The 14,788-nt window shown below is 33.3% G+C and overlaps 1 protein-coding gene across 3 annotated transcripts; it reads left to right on the top strand.

Annotated features, from left to right (window-relative positions):
* The first annotated feature begins 8,867 nt into the window (after nucleotides 1–8,867).
* On the top strand, nucleotides 8,868–13,612 carry LOC114746794 (protein MANNAN SYNTHESIS-RELATED 1). Of its 3 annotated transcripts, none has more exons than XM_028935073.1 (7): nucleotides 8,868–8,885; nucleotides 9,580–9,733; nucleotides 10,524–10,659; nucleotides 10,775–10,845; nucleotides 11,450–11,535; nucleotides 12,328–12,907; nucleotides 13,052–13,612. In XM_028935073.1, exons 2-7 carry the CDS (start codon nucleotides 9,632–9,634, stop codon nucleotides 13,328–13,330), a joined length of 1,254 nt encoding a protein of 417 aa, XP_028790906.1. In that variant the 5' UTR covers nucleotides 8,868–8,885; nucleotides 9,580–9,631; the 3' UTR covers nucleotides 13,331–13,612. The 3 variants fall into 3 exon arrangements, with proteins under 3 accessions (XP_028790906.1, XP_028790907.1, XP_028790905.1); XM_028935074.1 differs by lacking the exon at nucleotides 8,868–8,885 and adding an exon at nucleotides 9,153–9,424; XM_028935072.1 differs by lacking the exon at nucleotides 8,868–8,885 and having other exon boundaries at nucleotides 9,153–9,733.
* The last annotated feature ends 1,176 nt before the right edge of the window (nucleotides 13,613–14,788 follow it).

Below are 14,788 nucleotides of genomic sequence, written 5' to 3'. Positions count from 1 at the left end.
CTAATCAACTATATTGGCTAGAACTATAATTATTAGAAGGACTATCTTGAGAAAAAATGTATAAATATAAGAGACAAAGTGGATTGGGGTCTTATATTTAGGACCAAAATAAAAGTCAAATAGGGTCTTATATTAAGGATCGGAGGTAATATATTTTAATTTTAAAGGAGATTTACATAGATTTTCAAAATAGAAAGGATACTTCTCTAATTGAAATAAAATAGGAGGGTTATTGATATATTTTCAAAATCACTATCGAATCGAATCAAAAAAATACGAGAATTATTAATTTTTTAAAATGGGAAAGTTTGAGAGGGGAAGTCGGAAACGAAAGGGTGGTTTCGAAGGCATATGTCTGATTGTCTTGAGTGACGAAGACACGCTACCGGTACTTTCTTTTGTTTTTTTAGGTAAACCAAAGATATTCTCAGACTAATTTTTTTATTTTAAGATTTAGAATAGTGAAGAAATAATCTTCTCAACAAGTATATCTTTTATAATTTAAATTTGTATTCTCCTTCTAGACCTCGTAACATATTGAGCTACTCCTCCGGTCCTAAATATAAGACCCTTATACACACTAGTATAAGGGTTTTATATTTAGGACCGGAGGAGTATCTTGGTAGCATGCGAGTTGGCCTCTTCAAATTAAAGTCGTACTCATAAGAAATGAGCAGTTGATTTTCACAATGAATTCAAAATTAATCTTCAGCAATTCACAATTGATCTACTTGGATTTACAATTGAAGCTTATTAAATTTTTATTAAAATGTCTTATAAATTAAAACATGGACCTTAAACAAATATGGTTTATGCTTCATCCTCAATTTTTATGGCGGGTTCGGATGGGAAAAAAAGAGGAAATCATTATTAGGTCTCAATAAAAGGATTTGACCATCCAACAATTCGTTAATACCCCTCTGATCCTTAATATGGGATCCAATTTTTGAGTTGGTTTTGGTCCTAAATATAAGACTCATTTCTCATATTTATCAATTTTCTCTAAATTACCCCTATGGATACTTTCTCAACCATAACCAAGTATAAGAGGAAAAGAGGGTATTAAGAAAGATGATTATGGTGTTTTAGAAAAAATGTGTCACTTTTCTTATAATTAACTAACTTACCTAACTTCCTTAATCTAATCAAATTAGTTAAATGGGTCTTATATTAAGGATCGGAGGAGTAATTGAAAATCATATAATTAGAACTTTTAATTCAGAAAATGACAATAAGTTTATAATGTTTACTTGTAATTGAGGCTTTTTATTACTCAAATCCTTTTCTTCCTTAAAAGTCATGATTTTATCTCTTCAAATTCACGTTTTCTAATTCACTGGTCACTTTTTGATTTTTTTTTCCCGGGTGTTTGTTGAAATCACACAGAACTCTATTTAGTTTGAAAAGGTCATTTTGACATTAGTGAGCCAAACATGTATTTTAATTCATTCAGACTTTTCAATTTTTCACACAGACCCCTTCTTTCTATCTTAGGAGGTGTTTGGATTAGTATTTTAAAGACAATTTTATATTATACAAAATAAATATGTAAAAAAAGTTTTATCTTTACTAACTTAAAAATAGCAAAGAGAATTAGAACAAAGGACCTGTAGAGAAAAATATTTAGTAAAAAAGATCATAAAAATTAGAATTATTTTAAAGGATTGAATATTAAAATATATATTTTAAATACCAAATTACCCCTATCCTCTTCTTTATTATTTCTATGATTCTCTCAGCAATTCTTCTGCTCTTGTTTTCATTTAATGGTTTGTCCATTCGAAAAAAATTAATAGTATATTCAGAATCATTTCAAAAGGTAATATTTAGACCCATTTGTCACTCATAATCCAAAGTCTATCGTCGCAAACTTTGCTTTCAAATTATCCATTGCTTATTGATTTCTAGAACTTATATACAATAATCAATGTCTACAGAACATGCGAAGATCCTAAGGTAGTAAGGTGAGACTATGAAATTAATTACGAATATACACATGACTTGCAATTGTAGAAATAGAAGGGAAAACTAATTCTTATTACTTATTTTCTAGTAGGTCGAAACAACATTAACGGCGTAAAACAAACAAGTTTGCGTCAAAGATATCAGAAAGTAATCACTAGTAGATGATAAAAGTTTGTCACAAAATGCATAGAAGCCTTTATCATCATTGGTGAGTTCCAAGGGTTTTCTAATTCTGTGTGGGATGGGGTGCAGGCCAACCAAAAAAAAAAAAAAAAAGTCATTAACTATCAAATAATTAAGATGTAATAAGAGAGAACATAGAAGGATTAGTTAAGGACAATTTAATCTTTTTAAAATTATATTTTAATATATGGTCCTTTAAAATAATTTTAATTTTTGCGATCTTTTTACTAAATATTTTTCTCCACAAGTCATTTATTCTAATTCCCCCAAAATAGTATCATTTTATAACAGTGAGAAGGCAAGGGATGGGAGCGATAGAGGAAAGAAAACCAATACTTTCCAATAAGATAAAAAAATAATAATTATTTGGTTTTTATATCTAAGATTAAAAAAAGTGATAAAAAAGAAGAAGAAGAAGTAAATTTAAGTACAAAATTAAAAAAAAGAAAGAAATACTCCTCTGATCCTATTTTTTAAGTAAATTTAAGTATAGGGAAAGAATATATTTTTTAGTCATATTTATAGGTTTTGAGAGAATTTTTTTGTATGTATATACAATTTTATTCTTAATATATTATTGTGTTGATTTTATTTATATGAAGTTTAATGTATATTAAATATTGATAAAATTAAAAATTATTAAATTTTAAATAAAAATTAAATTTAAGATTTTTTTTAATCAATATAAAACATGTTGAAAGAAATTTATAAATAAAGTAAGAAAAGTGACAAAAAACTGGAGAGAAGAGATTTAAAAAAAGTAAATCATAAATGGTAACGGGATATGGGAATATCCGAGTGGGAGTGAGTAGCGAGTGGCCGCAGTATTTGATTAGGCGTTGAATCTGATGCAGCGGTGTCCCCATGTGAGCGTGACAGTGACTGACTGACTTCCGCACTTAGCGGCTAGCGTCTCTCCCATTTGCTGATGATCGTCTCTCTCATCAGTCCCATCTTTCCCCGCTCCTTTATTCTTCTCTCTCACGTTATCCCATTCTTATTTTACTTTTAATCTTCCTCGAATTCTATATATAAATAACAACGAATTAAAATTAAATTATGTTGATTAAAATTAATCAAAAGCAATATATGGGTAAGAGATATAATTTATAGATGGATTAGTGATGTTGAATTGTTGATATTCCACTACCTCCAGTCCTAATTATAAAAGCTAGATGGCTAATTTAAGAACATTAAAGAAATAAGTTAGAAAATTAAATGGGATCTTATATTAAGTACCGGAGGTAGTACTTATATTCACACAATATAAATTGTTAAGTAAGAAAATAATAAAAAAATTGGAAATAAATCCTTCATTTAGAAATTAATTAGAAAATGGTTCCTAAAGTTTTTGCGCAACTTAACTTTTTTTCATGTAACTTAATTCTTTTTGTGTGTAGTTTATCTTCTTTTATGTGCAATCATCTTCCCTTGTGTTACCTTTTTTCTCTATGTAAATGCAATGCATATTTCTTTATGTGCAAATCATCTTCTATATATACAACTCAATTTTCCTTATGTGCAGCTCATATTTCTTTGTGTAGCTTATTATCTTAGAAACAATTTGCTAATTAATTTTCTAACAAAAAATTTATCTCCAATTTTATTAAAATAATATACATTTTAAATTTTTAAATGTGGGGAATAATTATAATACTTGTTTAGATGTTATTATATAAGGTTGATCTTACATATAAATATATAAATAATAAAATTAGAGATAAGAATATATAAATAATAAAATTTTTTACAATTCAAATTAGAAAAATTCACGAGTTCTATAGATGTCAAGTAAATGGCTACTTTATAGCAATAGCACCATTCGTTGCATTTGGACAAGTTGACATGTGTGTTTAACGACCCTAAATATAAAATTTATTTTATAGTGTAATTTATATGTTTTATAAATTACACTATAAAAATATTAAACAGTAATTAAAAAAAAAAATAAACACAGGTATTAAGACTTCAGAGTCCATCATCTCCTCTACCATCCCTTGCATCGCAAACTTTCCACAAGAGATGTCCAAACCGACGCTCTTTCCTATATTTTTGTCATCACTCGGCCCTTCTCAAAAAGCACACAGTCAATTTATTTATTTATTTATTTATTTTTAATCTTTCAAGTGAAATTTTTTTATTAACGACAAATTTAAAGGGAAAATTACTATAGAGTCCTACAGAAGAGAATTTACTACTGAAAGGTCCCATGAAATCATAAAATGTATATGAGGTCCCAAGGAACTTTATAGCAAAAAATTTGAAACGTGCAATTACTTTCTTGCCCTTCTGATTAAAGAAAGAAACCGAAGCACACGATTGAGAGAAAAACTCCTTTCGGTTGTCATCTTCGTGAAATCCGCCGCCGTCTTGTTCGTGTCCATCCTTGTGTGCTCCGATAGCTTCAATCTCCGGCGAGGTCTGTCAGTGTTTGCTCGGTACATTGTCGCTCGCTGCTCCGCACTACATCGGTCTCTGGTCCGCACTCAGTCGGTCTCTGGTCGGACGCCTCCAATCTCGTGCACGGTCCGTCGGTCTCTGGTTCACACCCCACTACCAACGAGCCTCGTGGGTTCCATCATCGATGACCTTCGCACCCCACCGCCGGCGAGCCTCTCTCTCTTGGTATATCATATTGATATTATCTATTACTGGCATATTTAGGTGAGGCGCTTCTCAGTTTCAGAGCAACAGTTGGCTATTGTGTAAGTTGTATTAGTTAAATTTCGAAGTAATGTTGGCTATTGTCAATTGTTGTGTGTAAGTTGTTATTACAGTGATCGAAGGTTGTCATTAACGACCCCATGACCTGTCCTGCTATGTAGGATGTAAGACTTGTGTAAGTTGTATTAGTTAAATTTCGAAATAATATTGGCTATTGTCAATTGTTATGCGTAAGTTGTTATTACAGTGATCGAAGGTTGTCATTAACGACCCCATGACCTGTCCTGCTATGTAGGATGTAAGACTTGTGTAAGTTGTATTAGTTAAATTTCGAAGTAATGTTGGCTACTGTCAATTGTTGTGCATAAATTGTTATTACAGTGATCGAAGGTTGTCATTAACGACCCCATGACCTGTCCTGCTATGTAGGATGGAAGACTTGTGTAAGTTGTATTATTTAAATTTCGAAGTAATGTTGGCTATTGTCAATTATTGTGCATAAGTTGTTATTACAGTGATCGAAGGTTGTCATTAACGACCCCATGACCTATCCTGTTATGTAGGATGAAAGACTTGTGTAAGTTGTATTATTTAAATTTTGAAGTAATGTTGGCTATTGTTAATTGTTGTGCGTAAGTTGTTGTTATTACAATGATCGAAGGTTGTCATTAACGACCCTATGACCTATCCTGTTATGTACGATGGAAGACTTGTTTGGAGGTTCAGATGCATTGTCCATGTCTCCACCCAATGTGTTTAGTGAAGACCCACTATCATTGCCATGTGGTTCAGAAATGATGCCAACCCCAATTCCGGAAATGAATTCAACAAAGTGAAAAGGTTTGGTTATTGGAGAAGGACAAATTTTTCCTAATGCAGTAACCCTTAGGCAAGCACTATATAGGTACAGCATTGCTGATAAGTTTTCATACAAATTTGTTAGGCCCATTGCGAAGGTTGTTAGCCACTTCTCTTCGGGTTGTCAACACCCACTGTTGAGGTTGTAAATGAATTGCTGCAGTAAAAATCTGCTGTAATCCTATTGAGTTCAATTAAAGCCGTTAATAACTTTAAAATGCTCTCAATTTTTTTGTTAAGGTCGTTATATATGCTGATAATACAATCTATTTAGAAGTTGTGGCATCCCACAGAGTGATTTGTCAGGGGCACTGCCCAGGTTGTTAACCACTTGTCTTCGGGTTGTCAACAACCCCCGTTGAGGTTGTAAATGGATGTGACAGAGAGGACTGTGATATATGCCTATCATGTCATCATGGTTACCATTTGTTTATCCAGTTTTATTTAGTCTGCATTTGTGGACATGATCCGTGTGTGGAACGAAGAATTTCCTATTTTGTCAAAACATATGAATGTCATTACAAAAAAACTTCATAACCAATAAAGGATGTCAATACACATTAACATATTTTAACATCCAGCTATCATTACATGGTCAAATAAAGAAACAAAATCTGAACTTTACATTCAGCTGTCAAATAAAAAAAACTAAATACAATCTATGCTCATCGTTTATTTCTTCTTCTTGCTTTGGGAGTTTCCTCATAGCAAAGACAGCACTTGATCACCATGCAGGTTGTTCCGATAAGTTACAAGCCACCACAAGCATCCAACCTTCAAGTCATGGATTTCTTGAGGGGAGTACAAGCATCCAACATGTACAGCATACAGTCACAACCTACACATCAGCCAATCACAACCTACATTTGTGCCATTCACAACATACACAGCAACCAATGACAATCCATGCTAAATCGAATGACAACAAGAACAGCAGGCAATTACAACCTATACATAAGCAAGCGACAAACTAACAGAGGCTAATGACAACCTGCACACAAGACAATAACAACCTTCACATCAACCAATTACAACATACAAATAAGCAGTTGACAGCATACATACTAGTGAATGACAACATAGAGTAATAAATGACAACATACATGATAGTAAATGACAACATACAGAACAATCAATTACAACATATAAAGAATAGTATATTCCCACTGAGGGAGTTACTTGATATAACCCTAGAAAATACAGGAATATGATGAATGAATGAGATTTGTCCATCCTTATAACAACATAAATTAGATGAAATGAACCAGAAACTACATTAAAATACTGCACTCACGAACTTCTGAGCTGTGATAGGTTTCCTAGTTCATTTGGAATTGCTCCATTTAGGTAATTGCAACTTATGCACAACAATTGACAATAACTAACATTACTTCAAAATTTAAATAATATAACTTACACAAGTCTTCCATCCTACATAACAGGACAGGTCATGGAGTCGTTAATGACAACCTTCGATCACTGTAATAACAACTTACGCACAACAATTGGCAGTAGCCAACATTACTTCGAAATTTAACTAATACAACTTACACAAGTCTTACATCCTACATAGCAGGACAGGTCATGGGGTCGTTAATGACAACCTTCGATCACTGTAACAACAACTTACGCATAACAATTGACAATAGCCAACATTACTTCGAATTTTAACTAATACAACTTACACAAGTCTTACATCCTACATAGCAGGACAGGTCATGGGGTCGTTAATGACAACCTTCGATCACTGTAATAACAACTTACGCACAACAATTGACAATAGCCAACATTACTTCGAAATTTAACTAATACAACTTACACAATAGCCAACTGTTGCTCTGAAACTGAGAAGCGCCTCACCTAAATATGCCAGTAATAGATAATATCAATATGATATACCAAGAGAGAGAGGCTCGCCGGCGGTGGGGTGCGAAGGTCATTGATGATGGAACCCACGAGGCTCGTTGGTAGTGGGGTGCGAACCAGAGACCGACGGACCGTGCACGAGATTGGAGGCGTCCGACCAGAGACCGACTGAGTGCGGACCAGAGACCGACGGAGTGTGGAGCAGCGAGCGACAATGTACCGAGCAAATACTGACAAACCTCGCCGGAGATTGAAGCTATCGGAGCACACAAGGATGGACACGAACGAGACGGCAGCGGATTTCACGAAGATGACAACCGAAAGGAGTTTTTCTCTCAATCGTGTGCTTCGGTTTCTTTCTTTAATCAGAAGGGCAAGAAAGTAATTGCACGTTTCAAATTTTTTACTATAAAGTCCCTTGGGACCTCATATACATTTTATGATTTCAGGGGACCTTTTAGTAGTAAATTCTCTTCTGTGGGACTCTACAGTAATTTTCCCAAATTTAAACTAAACATTGTGGTCAGGATAATTAACCGTTGAAATCTTCTCGTTTAAATTATGAAGAACTGCATACACACACATGTATTATAGCGATTTAGTATTTGTAAAACTGACATTTATATATATTAGAGCTTGCAATTGAAATTTGGGTAAAAATAAGTTCTTATAATGTAATTTATGTTTAAAGGCTTTTTTCAAAAAAAATAAAAACAAACTGAACCTTTGTTTGAAATATATAAACAAATAAGCAAAATAACTCTTGGGACCTAAAACCATGGTCTGGAATTTGGATTAGTTCAACATTGATCCAAAAATGCCCGAAATTTCTTTAAATATTTTTTTATCCAAAATACAGAATTTATTTAAATTTTATTGAAGTAGTACTATTACATAAAACTAAATACTACCTCCGGTTATTAATATAAAATCTTTATTTGATTTTTATTTTGATCCTAAATATAAGACCATAATCTATTTTATCTATTATATTTATGTATTTTTTTTTCAAGGTAATCCTTTTAACAATAGTAGCTCTAACTAATATACTTGATTAGCAAGAATATTTTAAGAAAAACAACACAAAATAACTAACTTAACTTCTTTTCTTAATCTCTTCAAATTAGTCAATTAATTTTTATAATTAGGACTGGAGGTAGTACTTTACTTATTTTGATAAGAATAAATATAGTTGTAGGTTGTCTTTTGTTACAAAAATGTTCAATGCATCTGTCGATCGTAAGAATACAAGTATAAAAGCATAGAAAGATATTGTAAACCACTATTCTGAGCATTTTTTTCAGCTTGAACGAAGGAGAAAGAATCATGATCCTCTGGAAGTGAATCAGGTATTTAATATTTTCATTTTTTGTTTGTTTTGTCGTTTGAATTTTGAATAGGGTTAAACCTAAAACCTTGAGATCTGCGTCCATCTTCGGATCTACATCTTCTTCTTCATCTCAGTCATTGACAGAATCTTACTGTACTGTTAGTTAATATATTGGGTTCTTGTCCTGAAGAATTCCGCTGCCTGAATTTTACTTTCCAACTTGCTTTTTTGTTTAATGCGTGGCCATCGATTTCAAGATCTGGGGTTTACCTAGATAACGATAAATTAAAGATTGGTCTTCTTCCATCTGTAATCAATCAGCGGCTCTTTTCTCAAATCTAACCCATCAACCGTTCAACAAATCCAAGCGACGGGGCGATTACTGAATTGACAGCATGTTTATTTATATTAGTGAAAGCGAATCGTAAAGGACAAAGCAAATCCACGTAAGAGGTTGGGCAGCCCATGATTTTTATCGGAAAGTGTCGGTGGTGTGTAAAAGGTTCTTCTACTTCCAAAGAAACAAGAAATTTTGGTCTTTGACGCTCTCACTGGAGGGTGTGCGTTCTCTTTCTTCCTCAATTTTTGGCTAAGCTTTCCATTTCAGCTCGAAAAGCTTTCTTCTGGGTCTTCATCCTTTGTACTTTCCCTTATGCTGCTTAAAAACTGAGGTTTACGCTTCTTTCTCTATTCTGATCTTCGCCCACTTACAGTGAGTCTGAGACCTCAGAACTATTCTCAAGATCCAAAAGGAAGACGCGCACCATGGGGTTCGATTTGAAGCAAGTGGTGGCTGGCATTCTCACCCTCACCATGTTCGTGATGCTTGGCAATATGATCAAAAGGGACCATTTTGATTCAGTGGAAGTAAGTACGACTTTATCTCACTCATATTATCGCATTCACCAGAGTTTTCTTTTCAGCCATCTTGGTTGCCTTGTTCTTTTTCTATATCTCAAAGTTGGTGCCTCGATCCGGTTAATCTTGCAAATGGTGTTGAATTTCCATTTGCATTTTTTAGTTGTTGTTGTTCACCAGAAATCATATCCTGATGTCACGGTTAAAGTGGAGTGAGATATTGAAGCCAGATGAGTTCATTTGACATGAAACTGAAGGGTTAAACCGAACCCATTGTTATGTCTATCCAGAGAAAGAGCAAGAGCAAATAGAGATGATAGATCTTAGTTTTTAAACAAGGACGCAGTACTTGAATGCCTATTGACCGAGACACTATACATACTAATTTCTATGTTGATAATTTTTTGATAAAATAACGGCTACCTTTTCAAAACGGCAATTTCATTTGTGAGTGCCAGTAAGTTATGATTCTCTGGTGACTGCGAAACCATTGGTTGTTTATTGATGTTGCATGAAATGAGGGAAATAAAGAAATTTTTGTGAGAAAATGGAAATGCGTCCCTAAACTGTAATAACTGAACCTCAGACTTCAGCTTCAGTCAAATAGGTATAGTATAAGCTCAAGTCAGCTAATTCGGCAAATTTAAGGCTTTCTTTCTTTCTCATATCCCATACACTCTATCACTCCATGGAATTTTCTTAGCTCGTCAGATTCTTCGCTTTTGATCTGTTCAACCAGATAATTTTATATTTATGGTTAATTAACTTATTCACTTAAATTACTCTTTGGAACTTCAAGGACCAACTTCCAGGAGGAACAGAGTCGTCTGACTTTGGGAAAGCAAAGTTTGATGCTACTCATGTGAAGAAGAGTATAGGGCTTTGGACTGGAGATGCTGACGAGCTAAAAGCATGCTGGGTTAAACCATCTATGGGTAAGTTTTTATTTTTAAGGATCCCGGATCATTGAGTTCGCATAATTTACTTGCACAAAATCACTTGTGCTCAATCAATCCTTTCTCATGAATTCATCTCTTGGCTTGCTGGCAGACGATGTAGAGCAGACTGAAGGCTTTGTTACTTTTTCTTTGACTAATGGTCCTGAGTATCATATTTCTCAGGTACCTGATTCAACTATTCTGTTACCGTGGAAGTCCTTTGTACCTACTATATATCGGTTTGCATGCTATTTCTCAAATTTCTCTTCCTTTTATGTGTTTTTGGGCCAACCTCGAAGGGGTTTTTCCCCCCATCCTTTCCATATTTGTTTGCTCAAACGGGTTTCATTGCCCTCCTGTCGTGTATTTTGTTTCTAAGTGAAGTTTTATTTTTACTTTATTTTATTTTATTTTATTTTTTAATCACACGCCAAATGAAAACGGTTCTCAAGCCCTCTTCTTTTTAAACCCACCCTTCCCAGCCTCTGCACTATCTTTAATCTGATCCATTCATTTAACTAACCGATAATATGATTGTTCATTATGTTATATTTTAGTCAACTGATGGATGATGATGCAATTGGTTCATTCATTGGCGTGGCTTCTCATATATGGCTTTATCTAATTATCATTTTTAACTTAGCTTCATCATTGAGTTCAACACTTTTCAACATTGGTAGTTTTTTTGTTATTCTTTTTCTTTTCTTTCCCTGCTAATTTCAGCTCCTGCTAGAGTCTGTAGTTTCATTTCCTATATTCATCACTTTTCTGGTAATGCTTGGTTTAGATTGCAGATGCTGTGGTTGTTGCTAGACGTTTGGGTGCAACACTTGTTCTCCCTGACATCCGAGGAAGCCAACCTGGTGACAAGTGGTTAGTGCTGATTTCCATTTTGTGAAAGATTTCATATGCTTTGCCAAGGCCTTTAAGGAGGAGTTTGTTAATTATTTTAATCATAGTCTCTTAGTCTGACCTCCATCCATCATAGTTAGAGTTTTTGATTAGCCACTTATCTGTTTTCTGTTAAGTAGCCGTAATCTTATTGCTTGCTTCAATTTCTTCTATTATCCTTGTTATCAACCGAGATACTTGAGCTAGAGCTTTAGGCAATATAGCGAAATTGATTAACATGACCTTTTTGCTGATAACTTTTCCCCCTTCTGTCCTCTCATACGAAATGCTTGGAATATGTTTACCCCCCTCTTGAGCATTTACCATTAGTTTTTTTGATATAACTACTTTTGCTATAATGGAACATCGAGTAAATAGTAGAGATTTCAGTTTGTTTATAACTTAGAGATAATTTGATTGAAATGACTGGAAAAGAAGTTGGTCCATCCGTTCTGTCTTTTTTTTTTCTCCCCTTTTTTCTTAAAGCTGTGTTTTCTTTATATCAATGCCAGCCATATATAACTGTTCCCCCTTCGCAATATATAGAGCATCACAGGCTTTGAGGAGGCCTTAGAATCCTAGGCTGGGATGATGTAAGATTCTTCGTTGATTAAGCACCATTTATCAACTTCTTTATACCAGTATTGCAAGTTTTCCTCCAAAATGGTTTATTTTAGATGAGATGAATGTGACTCAAGATACTACATTGTTGAATAGCTCACAGTTTAACTCAATTGAGTACTTGTTCATGACTAATGGAATTGATACGTCCAGGAACTTTGAGGACATTTATGATGTTGATGTGTTCATGACAAGCATGAAGGGGGTCGTTAAAGTAGTAAAGGACTTTCCTGCTCAAATATCTACGCGGAGTCTTGCCGCTGTGAAGGTCCCTAATAGAGTTACTGAAGACTACATAGCTGAACATGTTGAGCCAATATACAGAACAAAGGGAAATATAAGACTTGCAACTTACTTTCCTTCAATAAACATGAGAAAGGAAGGAAATGCAGCTGATACTGATTCTGCCTCATGCTTAGCAATGTTTGCAAGTTTACAGCTACAGCCAGAAATGAAGGAAGTGGTTGATTCAATGGTAGAAAGACTAAGAACCTTGAGCCGAAAGTTGGATGGCCAGTTCGTAGCCGTGGACTTGAGGGTTGAGATGTTGGGTAAGAGGGGTTGCCAAGGAAGTGATGATGATGGAGTTAAAAGCTGCTACAATGCACAAGAAGTTGCAGCATTTTTGAGGAAGATTGGTTTTGACAAGGATACCACAATTTATGTGACTCAATCAAGGTGGCATAACAGCCTTGATTCTCTCAAGGAAATGTTCCCCAAGACTTACACAAAGGTGAGATTTAAGCCAGGACTTTTTTCATGCAGTACATCGGGGATTGAATATAGTAATTGGAATACTCAAATGAGATTATACTGCTTTCATGTGTTTTTTATGTCATAAATTAAAAACGCTTATTGCTTCTGAAAACAAATGCAGGAAGCCATCATGCCTGCGGATAAAAAGATGAAGTACCTGGATTCTGAAGGTTCTGAATTCGAGAAAGTGATCGACTTTTACGTGACTTCTGAGAGCAATGTTTTCGTACCAGCAATCTCAGGTTTGTTCTATGCCAATGTAGCTGGCAAGAGAATTGGTTCTGGTAGAACTCAGATATTTGTCCCAGCTGATATTGTAGATTCATCTGCTTCTGCCTCCAAGTTTATCTCCCCTTATGTCTCCAAGAAAAACCACTTTGCCTATTCTTGTTATTGCTAGTTTGGTGTGAAGATAAGTAAATGTATTGAAGCGTTCATCAAAGATGGTCTTGCTTCTCCAGTGATTAGTTTACTCAATGAAGGTGGAACATGGGGGTCCTAACCACCCACCGACAATTTCAGTGTTAATTTTTTCCCCCTTCTTAGATTATGTTGACCTTTTTTCATTAAATTATTATTGTTCACTTCACCAAAGTCCCTGTCATTTGATGTGTACACAGTGCTTTCTTTTCATTGTTATGAATTATCGCTGGTCCTTAATATAAGAGCTCATTTGACTATTGTTTTGGTTTCAAATATAAGACTCAAATCAACTTTGTCTCTTATGTTTATCTATTTTTTCCTGATATAATCCTTATAATAATGATAGTTCTAGTTAATATACTTGATTAGTAAGAACATTTTAGGAAAGACAATACCTATTTATTACAAATAATTAACTAAACTAATTTTCTTGATTTACTCAAATTAATTAATTAGTTCTTATATTAAAGATCAGAAGTAGTAGTTTGTAAAATTATGGCTGTCTTGTCACCGGGAAAAAAAATTACGTTTGCCTAACTATGAGTCCTCATTGTTGTTATTTGATAAAAAAATAATGATGTTATGTTCATTGCATATATTAAACTTGTTCGATATAATGACTGATGTTATAGCAAGTTTTGTTTCATTCTGTTCTTTTCTGACGTGAAATATATAATTTGTATTTGATTGAAAACCCTCAGCAACCAATCATAACTGAAAGAAACTTATGAATTTTTAGTGAATAATAATAATAATAATAATAATAATAATAATAATAATAATAATAATAATAATAAAAGTAAAAGTATGTGTTTGGCCTCCTAATTTTACATTAAGTTTTAGTTTAGTCTCATTTAACTGGGAAGTTGTTATTGGTTTTAGATATAAAGCTTATTTCATATGTTTATTAATTTTTTTTTCAAACTAATCCTATTAATATTTCTAACAATAATTAAGTAGGAAAAGAAGAGAAAGAACTAAGGAAGATGTTTAAGGTGTTTTAGGAAATATATCATATTAATTAATTTAAATAATATTTTTAATTTACTTAAATTGGTTAATTAGGTTTTACATTAAACATTGGAGGAGTATATTTCTAATTTTTTAATCCTAATTCTGTTAGTTTTATTTAACGAAAAATGCTGCAAAGTTAAATGGTAATTTTACGATTAAATATCCACAAATCATATTTAAATTTTAATCCTTTAACATAGTCATTTTTATATTTTAAGATTAAAATAAACCTACTTAAAAACTTGCTGATTATATCAAAGGATTGAAATTTATATAGTCATTTTTCTTGTTTAATACAACCTATGAGCATTAGGAAACTTGCAACCAACATTTGTTTTCATTTGATCCTATTAAATGATTAAAATTTAAGCATGTTTGTTACTATTAAATTGCTAAATCACCATTTAAATCTGTAGAATTA

The sequence above is a fragment of the Neltuma alba genome, unplaced genomic scaffold (assembly GCF_004799145.2).
Source record: "Neltuma alba isolate B1F8T4 unplaced genomic scaffold, ASM479914v2 tig00005106_pilon, whole genome shotgun sequence".
Lineage (NCBI taxonomy): Eukaryota > Viridiplantae > Streptophyta > Magnoliopsida > Fabales > Fabaceae > Neltuma > Neltuma alba.
This window is presented reverse-complemented; position numbering and strand designations above follow the sequence as displayed.